This window comes from Lepus europaeus, chromosome 5 (assembly GCF_033115175.1).
Source record: "Lepus europaeus isolate LE1 chromosome 5, mLepTim1.pri, whole genome shotgun sequence".
NCBI classification, from domain to species: Eukaryota; Metazoa; Chordata; class Mammalia; order Lagomorpha; family Leporidae; genus Lepus; species Lepus europaeus.
The window spans coordinates 151,748,427-151,769,992 of record NC_084831.1 but is presented as its reverse complement, the minus strand read 5'-3'; the positions used below and the strand labels follow the sequence as shown (position 1 = coordinate 151,769,992).

The window sequence follows — 21,566 nt, the reverse complement described above, 5'->3', positions numbered from 1 at the left end:
GCTTTCTAGTGGAACGGACAAGCTGGATCCTACAATTCACAGGGAGCGAGATCATTCTGAGGGAGAAAGGAGGCTCTCCCTTCGCCAGATATCCAGACTTGGTTAACTTGTGGTGATAAACGCAACGGGGCACTGGTGCAAAAACAGACAGTAAACAGATTAGAGAGTCGTGATCCACACACGGATGCAGAGGAAACTGGCTGGCTATCTAACAGAAGGGAAAGAACCATTTGGCAACAAGTGATTATTCAAATGGGGAAACTTTTTACCTCCCACCTCACACAGACATCAATTCTAAAGATGTAAAAAGCAAAAAGAGACTCCGAGAAAAAATGACCAAACAGCTGTATAACCTCATGTTCCCTAAATAAGGCATAAAACAAACCAAAAAGGAAAATCTGACTAATGTGATGATCGTACACTTTTAATCTCTACACAAGATATTAAAAGGAAATCACCAATTAGAAAAAAGTCTGCAGATTAATATCCAGAATACACAAATAAGTGGAAGACAAATGTTATGCAAAGGTGGGCAAAACGGATAAACAAAGATTTAAACAAAGAGAAAACTTCAAAGTCTAATAAATATATATGGAAAGTAGTCAAGGAAATGCAAAATAAATTAATGATGAGACACTGTTCACAACCATGAGACTGGCAAGAAATTAAAAGTCAGGCAATGCTGGGTTTGGTTGAGGATTTAGAGATCCAGGGAACCATGAGCCCCTACTGGCAACGAAGCAGCCTGTTACTGCAACTTTGAAGAGCAACACGGCAAGTCAAGGCAAGGCACACGTACTCCACAAATCAGCAACTCAGCCTTTAGATGTACGCCAGATAAGCCCAGTCACATGCCCCAGGCTATCTTTTACAGGATCGCTGAAAATGAGGAAAGACCAGGCGCAGGCATTTGGCCTCGAGGTTAAACTGCAGGTTGGGTAGCCAGCATGCCTTATCAGCCTGCAGCCCGCCCATATTGGAGACCTGGCTACATTTTCAACTCTAGTTTCCTGCTAATGCGTAACCTTGGAACAGCGCGGATGGCTCCAGTGGGTCCCTGCCACCTGTCTGATAAATCCGGGTTGAGTACCCAGCTCTAAGAGTCAGGCATTTGCCCACTGCATCACTGGCTGGACGGAAGCTCTGGTATGTCTGTCTCTCAAAGAAGTCTGAAACCATGGAGTTAAGAGATATCCTTATAAGCTGAGGAAAAATTGGAACCTGGAGGTTCGCTAATGAGGGAATTTTTTTAAATTACGGTGATGGACATTTAGTTCAGCAGTTCACATGCCCACGTCCCACACTGGGGGTATGTGGGTTTGATACCCGGCTCCAGCTCCTGACCCCAGCTTTGCATTAATGCAGACCCTCGGAGGTAGAGTGATGGCTCATGGAACTGGGTTCCTGTGTGACAGACCTGAACTGAGTTTCCATTTCCTGGCTTTGGCCTGGCCCAGCCCCGGCTGCTGTGAGCATCTGCAGAGTGAACCAGTAGGCAAGAGCTTTGTCTCTCAGGCATATTTATCTTTAAAATTGTAGCATAATCTTATATTTAAAATGAACTGATTATCTCAAAAGTTGTAGTAGAATTGCAGCATTTACATAAAATTCAAGAAACATACTACAGAATAACTCAAATAAGACAAAATATGAATCAAATACCAATACATGCCATAAAATGAATGAAAAAAAAAAGACTGAAATAAACCACACACAGAAGACTGTCAAATGATTCCATTTATAGGAAGTTCTAGCATCAGCAAATGATTATGATCTATTGTGTTAGAAAACCAGTGATTACTGAGGGAAGGAGTACGACTTTGAAAACAGTATGAGAAAATCTTTCTCAGTAACAAAAATTTTTTCATGTCCTTATTGAAGCCATGGGTCCATTTGTGATCATATAAAAACCTGTACAATTATCAAAAACTTTACTTGAAACAAACAGAATTGAATCCCTTCAAAATTTTATTATTTGTAAGCGGGCAGTCAGCCTAGTGGTTAAGACGCCCCGTCACATCACAGTGCCTGGACTTGATCCCCCGCTCTGGCTCTTGACTCCAGACCCCAGGAGGCAGTAGGGACAACTCAGTAACTGGGTTCTTGTCACTCATGTGGGAGATCCAGATTACATTCCTGGCTCCCAGGCTTCGGCCCCGGCCCAGCCCAAGGCATTGCAGGAATTTGAGGAGTGAACCAGCGGAGTGCTCTCTAATAAATGAATTATAGAAATATAATTTTAATAATGCATTCCTTAGTGACTGGGTTGCAAATAAAATCTACAAAGGAACCATCACACATAATCATAAATCTTACACAGGCTTCATAGACACTTTGCCTGTTACACACCCATCCCGTGCCTTCATTCAGACCCTTTGTCACGTGCATAGTTGAGGAGGCACTCACTCACAGCTGCAAGGAAGAAGTGTAACAAACACTGAGAGTTTTCAAAATTCTTTTTATTTATATTAAAGGCTGAGTTACAGGGAGGGAGGTTCTTGACACATTCGCACCCACAGCAACATGGGAGGCCTCTGCTTCAGAGGTGGTGACCCCTCTGAACTACATGCGGTTCAAATCAGAAGATGCAGTAAGAACCTCTAGACTGGATAACGAGATGCAGATGAAATGGGATTGCTGGAGATTTTCTGTAGCTATAGGAAGGAACATTCCATAAGCATGTCCAAAAAAGGTAACTTTGCTAGTTTGCAACAAGAAACTGATAAAAACCTATGTAATTCATTTGGCACCAAAGTCAGCTTTTGGTGAATCCCTTACAAGTTCAATTGTGAAATGCTGATTGGCCCCATAGGTAGAAGTGATGATGGTTCGTTTTCCAACTTAAATGAAATTCAGCCTCATCACCGACAGTCACCTCCACTTTCCTGTAACCCTAAAATCTCCAACAGAAATTGATCGCCTTGCTTTAACTGTGCATCAGGGCTTGAAATAGGTTCAAGTTGTAAAGTTTCATTCTCCATCAATGGGGAATGCACTGGATGGTAGGCTGGGATGGCGTCTTTAATTTTTATTTCCTGGGACTTTTCTACAAAGGGTCACAAATTCGTCTCCCTGTGTCCTTCCCAACTTTGGCCGCCCTGCACTCTTTTAAGATGTACCCCACTGCTTCATCTCACTGCACAATGGCACATGCTTTAAAAAACCTTTGCCCTGCAGTCACACAACCAAGTTAGAAGACTCCAAGACACAAAGTGAAGTGCTGTATGGGTAACTAAAAATTGATGTGTAGTTTGTTTATATATAAACTTGATACTAATGAATTTTTATTCAGGCATTTTTGTGGCTCTGTTTATTGTTTACATTACTGTATATGATTTAAAAACAAACACAGGGGGCCGCGCTGTGCCGCAGTGGGTAAAGCTGCTGCCTGCTGTGTCGGCATCCCATATGGCCACCGGTTCGAGTCTCAGCTGCTCCACTTCCGATCCAGCTCTCTGCTATGGCCTGGGAAAGCAGTAGAAGATGGCCCAAGTCCTTGGGCCCCTGCACCTGCGTGGGAGACCCGGAAGAAGCTTCTGGCTCCTGGCTTCGGATCGGCGCAGCTCCAACAGTTGCGGCCATCTGGGGAGTGAACCAGCAGATGGAAGACCTCTTTCTCTTTCTCTGTGCCTCTGCCTCTCTGTAACTTTGCCTTTCAAATAAATAAATCTTTAAAAACAAAAAATCACAAACACATAAATGGAAAACATACACATCAACTTCCTTTCAGCGCTTGCTTCTACAAAACTGAGGTTTCAACTACAGAAGTTTCTCAAAAAAAAAAAAAAAAAACTAAGGTGGCAAAATGGTAATATATTTGAGATCTGGGTACACAACTGTTTTGCCACTTTGTGTACTTTCTGTATGTTTGGTGCACTGATTTTGCAAATGAGTAATAAACTAGCCTCTGTAGGAAAAGTATCAAAGGAAAGGCCTGTAATGACAGCTCTCTTGAGTTCAGTGAATACCACCTCAACCACAGCCTCCCAGTTTTGCTACAATCAGCTGGGAGGAGACAGGACATGGAAAAGCAGCCTGCGAGAACAGAACTGTGGCTGAGAGCACAGAGGAACCTTACCTATTCTCCACTCCATCCTGCAAGCCTCCAGTGTTGCCATGGAGACCAGGAACAGAAGGGGAGAACATGGAGGCCTGGAAGATACCTGAGGAGCAGGTACCAGGAGGCACCAATGTTTGTATTTTTCAAAAAGGGAGAAAGGGAAATTAGAAGTCTCAACAGCTAAGGGGCAGGTGTTTGGACTGGCAGTTAAGACTACTGCTTGAGATGCCCACATCCCATATCAGAATGCCTAGGTTTGAGTCCTGGCTCCACACCCAATTCCAGCCTCCTGCTAATGTGCACCTTAGGAGGCAGGCAGCAGGTAATGGCTCAAGTAGTTGGGTCCCTGCCACCCACACGGGAGACCTGAATTGAGTTCCTGGCTTCAGGAAGACCCAGTCCAAGCTATTGTGAGCATTTGGAGGGTGAACCAACAGATGGAGGAGCTCTCTCTCTGCTTTTCAAATGAATAAAATAAAAAATTTAAAAGTTTAGCGGTGGGGCCAGCGTTGTGGTGAAGTGAGCAAAGCTATCACCTGCAGCACCAGCATCCCATATGGGCCCCAGTTTGAGTCGCACAGCTCCACTTCTGATCCAGCCCTCTGCTAATGGACTGGGAAAAGCAGCAGCAGATGACCCAAGTGTTTGGGTCCCTGCCACACACGTGGGAGACCTGGATAAAGCTCCTGGCTCCTGACTTTGGCCCGGCCCAGCCCTGGTCATTGTGGTCATTTGGGGAGTGAACCAGCAGATGGAAGATCTCTGTCTCTCCCTCTCTCTGTAATGCTTTCAAATAAATACATCTTAAAAAGAGTCCGAATCAGGACAGAATTAGAACCCAGCTAGCTACAAGGCCGTACTTTTACTTTTGTATAAAGCATTTAAAAACTCCAGGAGACTCCAGGTCTGCCACAGGAGATGGAAAGATGAAAGGGGCAGAATCATGTCCCTGAGCCATGCAGACTGCCACCTGCATCTCAGGAAGCCATGGACTTGTTTTTGCCCACCTGCTTGTCTGGTCTTCCTTCCATAACTCAGGTCCCTCTCCAGATCATGTGTCTTTAGAACTAATTTTAGCAACACACTTATATTTTAATAAAATTGACTACTCATACAAACTATGGGATATTCTGGAATAATCTGTAATATTTTAAACCACATGAAGTTATACCTAAAAGACCTAAGCTGATAAACTACAAATACTTTCTAAGTTTTCTCCTTTGCTCAATTTTATGAGCTCCACCACATAATGTTGACTTCTGAGTGCTGACTATACAACAAGTATGTGATATTACATTCACATTTGAAGGCAAAATAACTTTAACCTTAAGGTTAATATGTACCCCTTTCTATTGCCCATATTCTACATCGCTTATGAGGAGGTCTAGAATAGTCTTGATTAAATGGTCTGTACCAGTAGAGCAAAGTACAGTAAGTACAGGCTGAGTCTCCCTTATCTGAACTGTGTGGGACCAGAAGTGTTTCAGGTTTCAGTTTTTCACATTTCAGAGTATTTGTACAGACTTTCAGACAAGCACCCTTAACCAAAAATCCAAAATTCAAAAGCTGACACTCAATTTTCAGATTCTGGAGCATTTCGGATTTTGGACTAGGGACAGAGAACCTGTAGCACTACCATGCAGTAGCGGAGTGCTCAGCTCCCATCCTTTCAAGGCAGATAAATACACTATGGACATGCTGCTACAGTTTCTCAAAGTCTGGTCCAGAAAGTGGTGGTGTAAGAATTTCCTAAGGTACTATTTGTGGAGTGTTTCCTAATGTGTGTCCTTGGAGCATGAGCACTCTCTAACCAATGAAAAGAGCAGTCCCACCATCCTCAAAAGCTCTATCTTAAGTAAATTTTCACTTTTTTAGGAAGAGCCTTTAGATAGGGAAGCAGTTCTTAATTAAGGGTTAATGATAAACTAACTCGTCTTCAGTCAGTTCAGCAGTCCACACAGTTTATTCAGCAATATAACAGGAGAGAACCTCCAGGGTGACAGACATAAGGCAGGTACAGGGTGGATCTCTGGGTTACATTCTTTATACAAACTAACAGGTAACTTTAGCTTTTACAACATATTGCAAGTATGACTTGTTGCATACCAACAGCCATTCATTCCCCACTCTTCCCTCCTGGAAGAGCCCCGCCCAGGCAATGCCAAGCCCCAGCACCCCTTTGCCAGCTTTCCCAGGCTCCCCGTGAACCAGTACCTTCTGATGAGATGTAAGAAGCAACGTGCTAGAGACTGTTGAGACAGATTTTATTCCCAACTGAAAGATGGACTTGAAAGGACAAAGCCTCTGCTCCTTCCTCCCACCCTCTGGAAATGCCTGGTGCAGCAACAAGCCATATTGTCAGCACTGAGGAAATATCCATGAGGACAAAAAGCAAACAAAGATCCCAGAGGGGAAGCACAGAGAGAACCCGGGGCCTTGGTCACACTGTGGACCTGCTACTTAAGCCCTGGATTACCCAGCATCTTCAATGGGATTTTAAAATTGCCCAGTGGCCTCTCAGATGTTTTCAGCAACTCTGTCTCAATTGCTTAACTTCAGCTCCTGTTCCATGTTCATGTTCACATGAACATGTGAAGGCCATAATGTCACCAACGTCCAGCAAGATTTTCTTACTTCTAAGAAGGCAGGCTCCCCCAGACTGCTCATAATTTATAAGGAATCAGGTTTGATAGTTCTTTTTGTCACATAGCTGATCAGTAACAGTAGTCTTCCATTTCCAGGGTAGGGGACACAGCAAGCTAGGCACCCACAAAGACAGGATAGAATTTTTGTGGAGCCAAGTTAGTGTAGACAGGTGGCATTTCTACAAGGTTTTGAATAACTCATGGAGGTTTTACCCAACAGAATGTAACTTCTCTGAAGGTGACCAATTATCAGTATGGTCAGAGCCACAATAAGGATGGGCCAAACAGAGCCAATGATGAATAAATGTTTATATATGAATAAATTATAGATATATAGCCAATGATCAATATGTAAGAGATAAAATTCAGAACAATGTAGTTTCTTACTAAGATTTTCAGAACAATGTAGAATCCAGCTACAATGAGGACGTTTCCCTACAAAAGTTATTACTAGAAATACCATTATAAAGTACATAGTACAGGTTCTTCTCTAGGACTATCTTGCCATACGTCAGTGATTAGGCTGTGGAAATTTTTGGGTGGGACAAGCTAGTTCCAACACATCATTGATAGAGGAAATAGATTATTCTGGTTCTAGATGAGCAGTCTGGCTGGAACACTGCCTAAATTCATGCTGAACAAAATGTATGTAGGCCACGGAAGCAGATCCAACAGCTGGTGCAGTTCCCCAAAGTACTGAGAATCTGGGTCAGATTTTAAAAAGTTATTTTTCCATATCTGTGGAGACTCTAGAGTCTCCATGATCTTGACCGTTACAGAAATTACTTGCTTTGACCAAGTTTTTTGTTTAAAGTTTTGTCTGTTCTGGTCAAGATCAGCTGTAAAGCAGGGTTAAAACCAGCAATTCTGGAGTCATGGATCCTTTTTCTAACCAGCGGAGGACCCAGAAGAAATGGGTGACAAGCTTTTTCAAAGGTCCACCTGGTGAGGTTTTGTGGAGCCCACTCAAGGGGGAAAGACCATGGAAGAACAAGGCTTCTATTAGCAGGATTATCAGGGTAACACTCGGGGCAATAATCAGCCCTGTTGATACGGTCTAAGAACACTTGGTAACATTCATTCTCAACAAGCTCAGTTTGGTACAACCAGTGGCCTAGTTCTAGACTAGGGAACCACTGTTGTCCACAATCAGGGCAATGTGAGTTATCTGAGAACATCGGGACCTACAAAGACAGCACAAGTAGCAATGTAACAGCAAGAGGCAAATATGACAAAGACAGATACCCAAGTGAGCAGTCCTATTACAGGTTTGGTTTAGTGATCTCTCAGTTCAACCAACTTTACTTGGAGAGGGTTAAACCTGGCTTGCACCCTGATAAAATTCTTCAAGATTTTGTAGTCTATGTTTCACTCAATTGTAACTCAGTCTCTGACCTCAGGGATCAATCCAGTCTATAAAGTTACCAGTCACTTACTAGCAGCACAGATCTCAGAATAGCTCCTTCAAATCCCAGCTTCTCAAGAAAAACCAGGGTTCTAGCCGAGGCTGGTGGTATCGCACGGAGGCACGTGGCTCACTGTTGATAAGGTTCTGTCTGCTTGGTGAAACAGCAGAGCTGAGCGATCCAATGGGTCTGGTGTCGGCACCGGTGCTCTTGCTGTTGTGAAACGTACCCAAGTCTTAAGGCCTTGGCGCTTTACAGAGATGTAAGGGGGTCAGGGAAACCTGGTAGAGTCCTCTTGAGCGTGGATCCAGTGGCGTTTGTCTTGGGAGGACCTTAACCAGGGCCCAGTCTGAGAAGGAGCTGATGCGGAGTTGGTTGCAGGGTCTGGGAATGCGTCACACACCTGTAAATGATAAAACTTCAGACGACTCATATGGGCTTGGCAGTTGCTCACATCATCAGAAACATGCATGTGAAAATTACTTGGGTCACTGTGGATGAGAACTGTCTCAACGGTTTTCCCTTGTCAATTTAATGCAGGTTCAAACTAATTTATTTTGCGGGAGTTATTCTTATGCTCATACGAACATGAGAAGAGTTTTGGATCATGTATAATTGACAATAGCACCAGTTACTTTCTGGAGGGGTGCTGTATTTCCTTTTTCTACTCCTTTTGCACTTTAGGAATAATAAAGTCTGTCTAATTATGCTTATATATTAGTAAAAGTTTGGAATTGCTGCATTTTTTGTGTATCTCCTCTGTGAAATGGGTGCCATATATGGTATTCCCATAATGTGTGGGACACATGACTGATGACAGCCTTGCCATAATAGACTTTAATTTGTCCATGGAAAAGTTTACAAAAATGTTAGATAATCACCAGAAGTTGGATGAAATCCTTTTGAAACCTGTAAAGAAACTATCCAGGGAACATCTCATTGCAATTATTTCTACAGGTTTATGCATATGGTCATTTTGAGAAAGCAGTAAGGCATAGCCCTAAGGATTAGTCCTAAGTTGTTTTTGAAAACTGCACAGTCAATCAGCTGGAATTTGCAGATGCTATCATTACCCTTGTACAGCCTCAAGACACTAAATGTAACTCGTAAACAAAGTGGAAAAACAGGATATAGGGAGTAACCTAAGGAGGGTCACAGATCATCAAAGTACAATATATACTCCCTCTGTCTCCGGCGTTTTCATATATTCTGAATGAAGCTCAATCTTGTGAGAGTAAAAGGGATCGCCATGCAAAGTGTGGTGTTAAAACTGCATAAATATTGGGGCTGGTGCCGTGGGTAAAACTGCCGCCTGCAGTGCTGCCATCCCATATGGGTGTCCAGCTCAAGCCCCAGCTGCTTCACTTCCCTGCTAATGCGCCTGGGAAAGCAGGGGAAGATGACCCAGGTGCTTGGGTTCCTGCCACCCACTTTGGAAACCTGAATGAAGCTCCAGGCTTTTCCCTGGCTGTTGTGGCCATCTGGAGAGAGAACCAGCAGATGGAAGGCCTCTCTGTCTCTCTCTCTCTCACTGTAACTCTGCCTTTCAAATAAATAAATCAATCTTGAAATAAAAAAAACAAGAACAGAATAACCATATACAGATCTGGCCTGACAAGGAGGAGTTATAGCCATTGTTGTTCTCAATCAAAGCCTTTTCCTTACAGACTGTCACGAGGAGCTGTGATTCTCAGAATTTAAAACAGCAACTGAAGAGCCTCTGACAGTGCTGCGTCACAGGACCCATACTTTGATAGGAACCTGAAAGATGAACTAGAGTCAGCATAGATGAGCTTTTTGAGATTCGTTAACAACATATGGATGAGGACAACCAACTCAGCTCCCGGGGCAGAGTGGACAAGGCGGTGGCTTCTGACTCATCCACTTTATATTTGGTGGTGACAGCTTAGGGAATAGATTCCCCTGAGGTGTGTTGACAAAGCAGCACCACATTAAGTTTCAGTTCCTGAAATTCAATCTTGGGTGTCTTGTCATGATACAGATGACTAATAAAACTCACAGACATGAAGCGCTTTAACATAGTGCGAAAGTAAATTTATGACTGAGTCTGACATTAAAAAGACATTGAGTTTTTAATTTCTAGGGTGAAAAGAGGAAAATGAAACTAAAACCCAGCAAGATACTATTTCACATCTACCACAGTGGCAAAAATTAGGTTTGACAACAAGGACTCCACATACTCTGGGCAAAATCATCTCTCCCCCAGGATTCCACATCCCTACTGCCGGCGTCTAGAGAAAGCCCTAGGCTCCAAGTGACAGAATAACTCTACCCCAACCCCCCAACATCAAGCCAGCATCCGACTGCAAGCATTCCTGAATCAAGAGAACTCCACCAGTCCACGTACTTCAGCCAAACTGCCTTTCCCCCAGCCCTTCAACCCAATACAGGCCCCAAGTGCCAAGGGCTCAGAATAACGCCACTCATCACACTCCTCCCTCAATCTTGAGTCTCATCACTGCTGGGTGAGTGCCAGCCAAGGGAGGGGCCCCAGAAATGCTCCTGGCAAGACTGTCCACACCCTCCCCCACCTGAACATTCGCAGCTTCACTACCACTGTCTGCCTGAGTGTCAGGCCCAAGCTCTACCTGCATCTCTGTTCACATGAACCACAAGAAGTCTGAGCCTTCCTGGCCACATTCATCCCCTTAGACTCTAACCCTCCATGTGGCTCTAACAGCAGTGAGACAGCACCTACGCGCCCTCGCTTTACTTTTCCCCCCATAAACCATGTACCATTTTACTAGATTACATACTTAAGCTACTTCTCTCCACTAAAATATAAATCCCCTGACAGCAGGGTTGTTCTGTCTGTTTACTGCTCTTTAAGTGCAGTAAACAATAAAAGGCAACTTGAATTCTTATATTCTAATCACAGGAATGTAAATGAGTACAACCATTTTTGGAATATTCATGGTGGTACTATGTGCTAACAAAATAACAGCAAATGTCCCTGGACCGTAGACTGCATGGATACATTAAGGTATTGCTATACAAGGAATATGGTACACTCAGACACAGATGAAACTTAAGAATACTGAGCAAAAAAAAAAAAAAAAAAAGTAGAAAATACACACATACACAAATTCTTATATAAACTTCCTATCTACATAAAGTTAAAAGGCATGTCAAATTAATATACCATTTAAAGAGAGATATGTAGGGGCTGGTGTTGTAGCACAAGTGGCTGCCTGCAATGCCAGCAAACCACATGAACACAAGTTCCAGTCCTGGCTGTTCCACTTCTGATTCATCTTCCCTGCTAATGCGCCTGGGCAAGCAGCAGGAAGATGGCCGAAGTGCTTGGGCCCCTGCTCCCACACAGGAGACCCGGAGCCTGGCCCAGCCCCAGCCTTTTGGGGACTGAGCCGGTAGATGGAAGATGGATCTCTCTCTGCCTCTCACCCACTCCGTAACTCTGCTTTTCAAATAAATAAATCTTTTTTAAAAAGGATAAATATGCAATAAAGAAAAGCAGGAAAAAATAAGTACAAAACTCAGGATAATTGCTACATCTGATGGGAGGGACAGGGGTGGATGGAGGAGGCATTCGGTGAGTCTCAAAGATAATCCTAATTTTTCCTCAGGTGGAGCCAGAAGAATCTTCGCTGTATCTGACTCCTAAAAACCACATCTCCATTTGGAAAAAAATATAATATAATGGAAAGTGCAATTAGCAATGGGATACAGAAAGAGATAAACCACACCAGAATGGAGGCAGTTTCCCTGCTCAGAGGCAAAGCAGGTGACATGATTGAGATAAAGAGGAACCCTACAGAAAGATATTCATCTTTGTCTTCTCATGAAGTTTTAAGCAATCTTCAAAGAAAAGTGGAAAAGGCTTAATGCCCGGCACGGCACACTCCATAAAGGCAGGAATCTGTGTGCATGGAGGCTGCTACTTCACACAGCACTTCAGAAATGAGAAAAATGCACGGTCCCTCCGGGCAGAGGCAGCCTGGGAACCTCACGCGGTCTGTGGTCAGCACCACACAGTAACCCTGTTACCCCACTCTTGTTCTGAACACTTTACATGTATTACCTCAATTAACCCTTACAATAATCCAATGAGCGATTATGATCCTCATTTTGTGGTTAATGAAACAGAAAGTTAAGTAACCTGACCAACATCACATAGGCAGCAGAGAAACCAGATCTGAATCCAGACAAACTGGTTTCAGAAACTGTACTCCCAACTGCCGTACAAAATAACGCCTTTCCTAAAGCAGTGACAGCTAATCTTCATAAAGTCCTTTCATGGGCTGTTTGCAACGCTACAAGACACTCTTCCATGTATATACTGAAGTGGAGATGAGGGAAATCACGCCACATAAATTTTCCACTTCCACACAAAAAGATCCAGAATAAGTTTGAGTCTTAAATCCCTCAAAATTGCACATAACAATTTTTAAATGTAAATTTCTTCTAGAAAGATGTTCATATTTCGTTGGACTCCCAAAGGAATTTGAAATGGTTCAGAACCATTAGGCATTAACAGTTCCTATCATTTTATTATCAAAGACAACTTGTATTCCTAGCAGCACTCCCTCCCCGCCAATCTCCTTTGAAAGCTATCCAAAAATGTGCACTCTAGTAAAAATTTAATTCTCATTTTCATGAATCAGACATGTAAATCTGCCCATCAGAACTTCCAATAAGATAAAAAGCTTGTTGAAGGTTGGAAAAGATTTAGCTGTCCTGAACTGATGTCCTTCCTCACCTCCATTGGCATCACAAGCAGTTGATTTAAGATACAATTCGCAATTAGACTAAATTTCAAGGTCTGGCCCATTTCTCTGCCCATATCCATTCTCACATGCTGAAAATACCTCGAGAACTTCCGTTACTCTACTGGTATTAAATATAACTGTTTAAGTTATTGAGGAAACCACCACATGCTGGGCCTGATGCCAAGTATTATGGCTACAAAGCAAATCTTTTTAGGACTTTCAGGTGTCCATCAAATCAAGATTGGAACTATGCTTTGGGTGGAGTCTAACAGCTTTTAGATGAATTTAAAAAAAAAGATTGCTTATGGAGATTAGAGAAAATTTACAAAGCCCAAAGGTGTTAGAATACCTATATTTTCAAACAAACCTTGTGAACAAAAACAGTGGGCAAAAGATCACAAAGTTCAAAGAGCTGCACTACCCCCAAAATAATGCACAAAAACAAAACACGAATCGGGCTTTTGTTTGTAAGAACTAATGCAAACTTAAGATTTTTTCTGAAACCTCATTAGGCAAAAATGTAGAAAAGAAAATGGCACTTTAATATAAAAATAGAAAATGCAGTTCTAGTTAATCTACTGAAATTTAACATCAAATAACCTAGGCAGCTGTATAAATACTAAATAACTACCTTCCCAAAATATTCTCGTCCTACTTCCTTCTTTGCTATTAAGCAAGCTCAAATCTGCCTTGAGACAAACATTCCCTCCTTTTTAGTGGTAGGATGGTTTCAGATTGAGTCAGGACTGTGGCGAGTTTTCTAGGCAATATATCCCTTGGACTTCAGCTTCAAACAACTCACAGGACACATAAAACGAAAGCTAGGCACACCGAAAAACTACAAATGCTTTCGACCATCTTGAATACCCATTTTAAATATTTTCTTCCATCAGGTATCGTATCTTAAGGCTATTCAGTGATCCTAAAGGTCTCTTGTATGCGATTCTCCAATAAGTCAAACATACAGTGAAATCTTAAAATAGATGTATATTTTATAGCTAATTTTAAATTGGGTTATGGAAGATTACAGAATATAAAAACAGAATCTTCTTTTTTAATTCACATAATCTAAATTCTTTGTTGGAAATAGAAAAGTGCACCTGAATAAATCTTCAATTTTTTGTGAGAACTACGTTTAATTTGGCAGTCTTGAGAATATTGAGAAGACACAGGCATAACCATCTTCACTCGGTACTATGAAGCATACACAGTGTTCCCACTTAAGAACAGATAGGTCAAATGAAAAACAGGATCCAGAAAACAGCTGAAGAATGTTCTCTCTCATGCCAGGAATGGACAAGCAAAACAGGTGTGTGTGTGTATCTGTGTTTTTAGCATTCTTTCCTGGTGGGGGGTGGGGTGGGTGGGAGAGAAAGGCCATAAAGGAGAATAGCTTAGAAATATACAGGTACATTTCCATCTAAGCTATCCTAAAGGACCAAAAGTCCACAGTTCAAATTTCTATATTTTTACTAGCTATTTGTGTCTGTGTTCAAAACTAAATATCTATGTCTTACCCATCCCTCTGTACCACATCCTGGTATTACTATTTCACACTCAATCCTACTAACTGGTGACTTATTCCAGATTTTTGGAAGAAAGCTTGAAAAAGTACTAAACTAGGAACAAACAGCAACGCCATTACTTCCTTAGGGAATTGTTTTGTACAGACTAGATGCCTGGAGTAGTTGTACACAAACTCTTCTGTCCCTACTACCCCTCTTCCTACCTCCTCCCAACCCAGGACCCCACCCTGCGTTTACTCATTACTGTTCTTAGTCTCCAATCTTGACAGTTCTCAGCCTTTCCTTGTCTTTGGGACCCTGACATTTTTTAATACTGGTCATTGTGTAGAATGTCCCTCAGTTTGGCTTTGTACAACATTGTATTATGATTACAAAGATAAAGAGGTTATGTATTTTGAGCAAGAATAACAAAAACCACAGAAATGATGTTTTGTTTGCATAAATCTTCTACTGGTGATGTTAACAGTGATCAGTTGGTCAATGTGGTGTCTCTATTGACCACTCAGTATTTTCCTTTCAAAGTTAATAATTGCCTCAGGGGAGAAAATCAGACCATGTAAATAAAGCTGGTTTTCTCAAACTTCCACCCACTAGCACCACAGGCAGATTTTGTTGACAATAATCACTATGGTGCTATTTGCCTAATGGTGACTTTTCCATTTTCCTCCTTCTTTCTATGTTTACTGATTGGGATTCTTCTAAGGAAGAGTTCCTTCTCCTCTACTTATTTACTCAGCTATCGCAGTGTGGACTTCTTTCTTTTTATGGGTTAAAAATCCTACACTTCACTATTCATTTTGTTGCTCTAACTGTCCCAACTTGGTCTTCGGGAACTCCTCCAAATCATCTCCCATGTTCCTTCAACAGATCCCCAGGGTCTAAACTCTGAACATTTCCTTAACTTCACCGTGAGACGTTCCAGGCTCATCTTATATTTTCTTTACCCCAGTCCTGGATCAATTACTTCTCCAAAAAGTCCTGGTCCCTCTAAAAATCAGGTTTTTGAAGCACCCTCATAATTGTTTCCTTACTAAACTAACTAGTGAGGAATCATTAATACCACTTGGGAACTTGTTAGAAATACAAATTCTTGGGCCCCACCCCAGGACCCACAGACCAGAATCCTTGTGTCTCCTGCAAGAATTTGTGTTTTAACAATTTGCCACAGGATTCCAGTGCTCACTACCTTGTTTAAGGGGCATCCCTTTAAAGCAAAGTTAGTCTACCCTCATTATAAACCCTAGTTTAAATTATGTCCAGTTAAACAAAGGAAAATTTAGTCCTAATAACTCCCCTTGTTTATAAATCATATTTTTCGGCCGGCGCCACAGCTCATTAGGCTAATCCAATACCTGCGGCACTGGCACCCTGGGTTCTAGTCCCGGTCGGGGTGCCGGTTCTGTCCCAGTTGCTCCTCTTCCAGTGGCCCGGAAGTGCAGTGGAGGATGGCCCAAGAGCTTGGGCCCTGAACCCGCATGGGAGACCAGGAGGAAGCACCTGAGCCTGGCTTCAGATCGGTGCAACGCGCTGGCCGTAGCAGCCATTTGGAGGGTGAACCAACGGAAGGAAGACCTTTCTCTCTGTCTGTCTCTCTCATGTCTAACTCTGCCTGTCAAAAAAAATCCTATTTCTACTATTTTAAGTAAAAAGACCACAAATGAAAGGCTTCATCTCTTAACACACTACATACTTCCCTATTTTATTATTTTCCTACAACTTTTTTTTTAAGCGTCACGGGTCAAAGTAGTTATAAAGTACAAATACTATTACTTTTATTTGTGTTGAAAGTCATCCTCCAGGATCAATTTCTGCGCAAATGTGTGACTCAACATTCAAATAGTCAGTCTACAAATATAGAATTCCAAAGCTAAAGTCAAACTGCCTACGCCCAAGTGAGACTGTCCTGCTTCTGACACCATGAACTCATTCTGTGCCTGTGTTTTCTTAACCACAAATGGATTAACACCATCTAGACAAAAGAGACAGTGTGAGAGTTCAACCAGATAACGTACCACACTTGCTATGGGGGCAAAGTTTTCAAATAGTTCATCATTATCACTCGAACTACTGAAGAAAAACACAGCTAGAGTTTTTACTTTTTGGAATGGGGAAAGCAAGTGGAAAAGTTCTGCTGCTGCTCCACCAGCTGATCAGAATAAAGAACCAGACAGGCCTATTCGTAGGATTAATACAAAACCCTCAGCAGTTAACAAACTAATGATTCAAATTCAACTTCTTATGTATCATGGTCAAGGGACAGAGATAAACAGGAAAAACAATCTTGATTTGTCTGGAATGTTGGTGAATTTTTGTCCTTTCTATTTTGATTACCAAAATCATGTGCCAATAATATTAGTGAGGAGGAAGACCCAATCAATAATGTTTCCAATGACTGCACCCTTAAATATTCCACTTAGTATTCCAAATGATCCAATGAATTCCCACTTAACTAAGGAGGAAACGAGCTCAGAGTGACAAAGTGAACTGCCGAGTCACTCTGCCAGAACCAAGCTGTCTGTGAAGTCCACGTTCACAATGCCAGAGACTTCCTTATTCCCAAATGACTGATCTACTGTGCAAAATATATGATAAACTATAACTAACATGTTGAATTGTCTCTTGTGGGACACACTTTAATCAGCAATTTATAAAATATGGAAATAATGTGAAACTTTGACAGAATTTTAGATGCAAAATTTTTTAAAAAGCCAAATTTTAAAATTTCTTAGAGGGGCTGGTGCTGTGGCATAGATTTAAATTCTTTGGAGGGGCCGCTGCCTGCAGCTGGTATCCCATGGGCACCAGTTCGAGTTCCAGCCGCTCCTCTTCCGATCCAGCTCCCTGCTGATGGCCTGGGAAAGCAGCAGAGGATGGCCCACATACTTGGGCCCCTGCACCCACATTGGAGACCCAGAAGAAGCTCCTGGCTCCTGGCTTCAGATCGGCCCAGCACCGGCCAGTGCAGCCATTTGGGGAGTAAACCGGCAGTTTTAGAATTCAGAGTGACTGAATTCTAACTCACTCGCGCGCGCTCTATTTCTCTCTCTGTAACTCTGCCTTCAAGTAAACAAAATCTCTAAAAAGAAAAAAATTCTTGGAGACTATAGAATCTCCAAGTCTTTGCTTTCAGGGCTGGCTTGGAGTATAACCTCCAAGCAGACGAGGTTTTCCTGAGCAAGGCATCCTTCAGAAAATTCAAGTTGCACCTCAAAAAAAATGTGGATTGAATGGGGTTTAAGCAAAAATGAACTGCATCCAAGACACAATGCACTATTAAAATACCTAACACGCTTCTATTCGCTAAATTCTGGTAACCTCGTTAATTATTGAAGTTCTCCGGCTAGTATTATCTGTACATCAGGACAGAAACTAAGTACAATGAGTCAGGCAAGGTTGCACAACAAACCTGCGGCAACACTGATAACCAAGTTGCGGACTCTGCATTCCCCACAGTTAACATCACTGGAGAGGCTCTCTTTTAACGCTTTCATAGCAAACCTTAGTGTTTCAAACCGTTCTAATCCCAAGGGCTTCCAAGAACCTTGAAGTTCTCCACCCTAAAGTTTCTTTTTCGGTAAATAAGTGTCCCTGGACCATTTATATATTCATCATGTGCTTAAAAGACAAAACTGCCAGCGCCCGGCTCACTAGACTAATCCTCCGCCTTGCGGCGCCGGCACACCGGGTTCTAGTCCCGGTCGGGGCACCGGATTCTGTCCCGGTTGCCCCTCTTCCAGGCCAGCTCTCTGCTATGGCCTGGGAGTGCAGTGGAGGATGGCCCAAGTCCTTGGGCCCTGCACCCCATGGGAGACCAGGAGAAGCTCCTGGCTTCGGATCAGCGCGGTGCGCCGGCCGCAGCGGCCATTGGAGGGTGAACCAACGGCAAAGGAAGACCTTTCTCTCTGTCTCTCTCTCACTATCCACTCTGCCTGTCAAAAAAAAAAAAAAAAAAAAAGAAAGAAAAAAACAAAACAAATAAGTCTGACTGCCAGAGCCAGCCTTCGTTCTTAAAAAAGGACAAGGAAAGGCGCCCTCACATAGACCTAAAATTTAGAAATATAAAACCTGCGGACAGGTAAAACAAAGCTAGGTTGCTTAATCAGAGGAAGATAACTCATTTCTGGAGCTGTGTACACAGTATGAAGTTTAACAGGCAAGGGGCAGGCGCTGTGGCCGAGCGGGCTGAAGCCGTCGCCTGCGGTGCCGGCAACCTGTCTGGCCGCCGGTTCGAGTCCTGGCTGCTCCACTTCCCATCCAGCTCTCTGCCATGGCCTGGGAAAGCAGTGGAAGATGGCACAAGACCTTGGGCCCCTGCACCCATGTGGGAGACCTGAAGGAAGCTCCTGGCTCTTGGCTTCGGATCAGCGCAGGCCGTTGCGGCCATTGGGGAGTGAACCAGCGGATGGAAGACCTCTCTCTCTCTCTCTCTCTCTCTCTCTCTTTCTCTCTCTCTCTGCCTCTCCTCTCTGTGTAACTCTTTCAAGTAAATAAATAAGCCTTTAAAATAAAGGAGGTAACAGGCACTACTACCTGGAAGGACCACGAGGAGCGGCCTTCGTCCCCGGTGGTAGGTACTACCGCCAGCAGGACACCTAGAAGTGCTCAATGCGGTCAAGGCGGCGTCTGGCTACAGCCCCAGGCCGGCCTGCTGAGCTCCGGCACGGCTTTCTGAGAAGCTGTTTCAAGCGTTAAAGTGACGACCGCCTGGGCCCCGCGGGCACGGAGGTTACGGGAGGAGTCGCCACGGAGCCCTGGTCACACTGCACGTTCAGCTTCAAGGAATCCTGTCTGCGCTCTTCCGGCTCCAATCGGGAACTCGCTCCCACCTCCGTCCGCTATTATAGACCAGATCCTATTTCGCTTGCTTTTCTTTAACTCCAAAACCAAAACCGTGCCCTCAACCTACCTCGTTCACTGCGCGGCAGGAGGTGGGGGTGGGGAGGGAGCGCTTCTCAAAGCCCTTTCCAGAGGAGAAGACACGCAAAAGCCGTGTTTCCGTCCCGTCTACTCACAGATCCCGGCGGTTTCCCACTCGCAGAGCCGTCAGTCCGCGCCAGCAGAGCCCCTCGGAGCTTCTGTCCGCTCGAAGACGCCGGGCTGCACCCCAATGCCGCCGCGGCAGAACGTCCTGCGTCGTGGCTCACGTGACTGTGCGCTCGCTCGGCCGCGCCCGCGGAATGCCGGGACGGACGGCCCTCGGCCCCGCCCCCTCCCCGCCCAGGGCCCGCCCCTTCCCTCACCCGCCAGGCGCCCAGGGCCTGCCCCGCCCCCGCCCCTCTCTCGGCCCCGCCCCGCCCCGCCGGCCCGTCCGCCCAGGCCCCGCCCTCCCTCGGCCCCGCCCCCGGAGCCCCGCCCAGGCCCGCCCCTCCCTCTGCCCCGCCCCGCCAAGGCCCCGCCCCCGGCGCCCCGCCCAGGCCCCGGCGACAGCTGGCGCTAACGCCCCATGGCACCCGTCCCCTGAGGGGCCGCCGGCATTCCTGCGAGCCGCCGGGCCACCTGCCCCGCTGCCGACCAGCAGTCCACACACCGGAACCACCCAGGAGGCCGACACGCAGAGCAGGGCGGCGGCAGGCACGAACACGACCCGGCTGCTTCATCTAGCACTTGGCTCCTGGGCTGATGCGGGCCAGCCGCACCTGTCGAACGGAACCTGAAGGAGGGAGTGGGAATGAAAAGAGGGACAAGGGCGCAGAGAATGGAGCCAAGACAAAAGTCTGATCAAGGCTCGTTTATTCCAGCGTCTCAGGGATATTTTATACATTACCAACTGCAGCTCAAGGCAACACAGAAGTGAACAACACAGGCAAGCAACTTATCAGGCTTCTGCAACACAGTCATAACAGAGTTAAGTTTAGCGGAGTGTTCTTGTTTGACCATTCTCCTGGAGCATGGGAATAGGTGACTTTTTTTCATCCCAGGAATTCCACAAGCCAAGACTGACCTTGACTTGTCTATGACTTGTTTATGGGCTGCCTACACTGGGCGCCTTGCCGCATAACTAAATGTGTGCGGGGATGGCGGAGCGAGAGCGGGTCCAAAACCGCGCCTATCACGGCCGCGACACTGAGGACAGCGACTTCACGGCCGCGACACTGAGGGCTGTGCGCAGCGGACCCAAGAACGCAGCGGGCTGGGCAAAGCCCTGCTCCTGGCTACCAGCCATCGATGGCTCTCCGCGGGGTTCTGCCACATTTGTCCCGCCGTGGCCTTTAAGAAGGGGAGGTGGCCGTACCCAGCTTCTAGGTCTGCAGTCCACTCCCCCTGTCACCGCCGGCGAGGCCCGCGTCCCCAGGCGTCGGCCGAGTGCCCGCCGCTCCTGCCCACCCAGCTCCGGGCCAGCCTCGCCCGCCCACCGGGGCCATCGGAGCCCTCAGCGGTGGAAACCTCGCTCTGACTCAACAAAACCACCTTTTCAAAAGTGACCTGTTTCTATTAATTATAGCCTAGCTATTTATGCACAATGCATTCACTGAGACCTTGTCTTTAAATAACTTATGTGTACTCAAACAAGAAACTCCTGCTCAGAAATTATGTGAAAGGAACTTCCATTCTAAATAGCAGCTCTGTGTTGTGAAAACAAATTACCTCTCCCTCCCTTCTGGAAACTGTTTTATCCTGAGCAAGACAGACAGGATAAAGGATTGTAAAACAGGTATGTGATGGCTTTTGTCCCTGCCTGGTAACTGAATGCCAATCTGATTGTCAAGTTGTTTTTTTTTCCTTCAAAGTTATACTTCAAAACCCCAGAGCCATGGGGTCCTTTGGGGTTTTCCTCTCTCGGAAGCCCCCTCCATGCCCCGCCGGCTGGAGTTGATTCTCATCTTATTAAATCTCAAAAAATAAAGTAACAAAGTAAAATAGCAGCTTGGGGGGCATCTGGCCTAGCATTTAAAACTCCTGCATCCGCTCCTATTCCAGTCTTACTAACAAGGCTCACCCTGAGAGCAGCAGGCTATGGTGAAGTCGCTGGGTCCACTCACATGGGTGACCCAGAATGAGTTCCTGGCTCCCAGCTCTGTCCCACCCCGGGGTCACTGTGGGCATCTGGGAGAGTGAATGAACCCTCAGACAGCTCCTTCTCCCTGCTTCTCATATAAAATCAGCTGCTTTATTTAGAACTCCAATGTGACAACAGGATTCTAGCCCTAGCCCTAACGGCTAGTTATGTGAACTAATGC

At 44.8% G+C, this 21,566-nt stretch overlaps 2 protein-coding genes across 4 annotated transcripts in view; both read right to left on the bottom strand.

Moving 5' to 3' along the window:
* The window catches only part of LOC133760446 (torsin-1A-interacting protein 2-like), a 35,954-nt gene extending 16,428 nt beyond the window's left edge, over positions 1-19,526 (bottom strand). The window contains exon 1 of one of the 3 annotated variants that reach the window (XM_062192949.1): positions 19,401-19,526. The gene's annotated coding sequence lies outside the window, so the exon portion shown is untranslated. The other 2 variants (XM_062192951.1, XM_062192948.1) reach the window with 2 other exon arrangements.
* LOC133760447 (torsin-1A-interacting protein 2) lies at positions 6,001-8,144 on the bottom strand. Its single transcript, XM_062192952.1, has one exon. The coding sequence runs from the start codon at positions 7,881-7,883 to the stop codon at positions 7,488-7,490; it is 396 nt and encodes a 131-aa protein (XP_062048936.1). The 5' UTR covers positions 7,884-8,144; the 3' UTR covers positions 6,001-7,487.
* Positions 19,527-21,566: the final 2,040 nt, after the last annotated feature.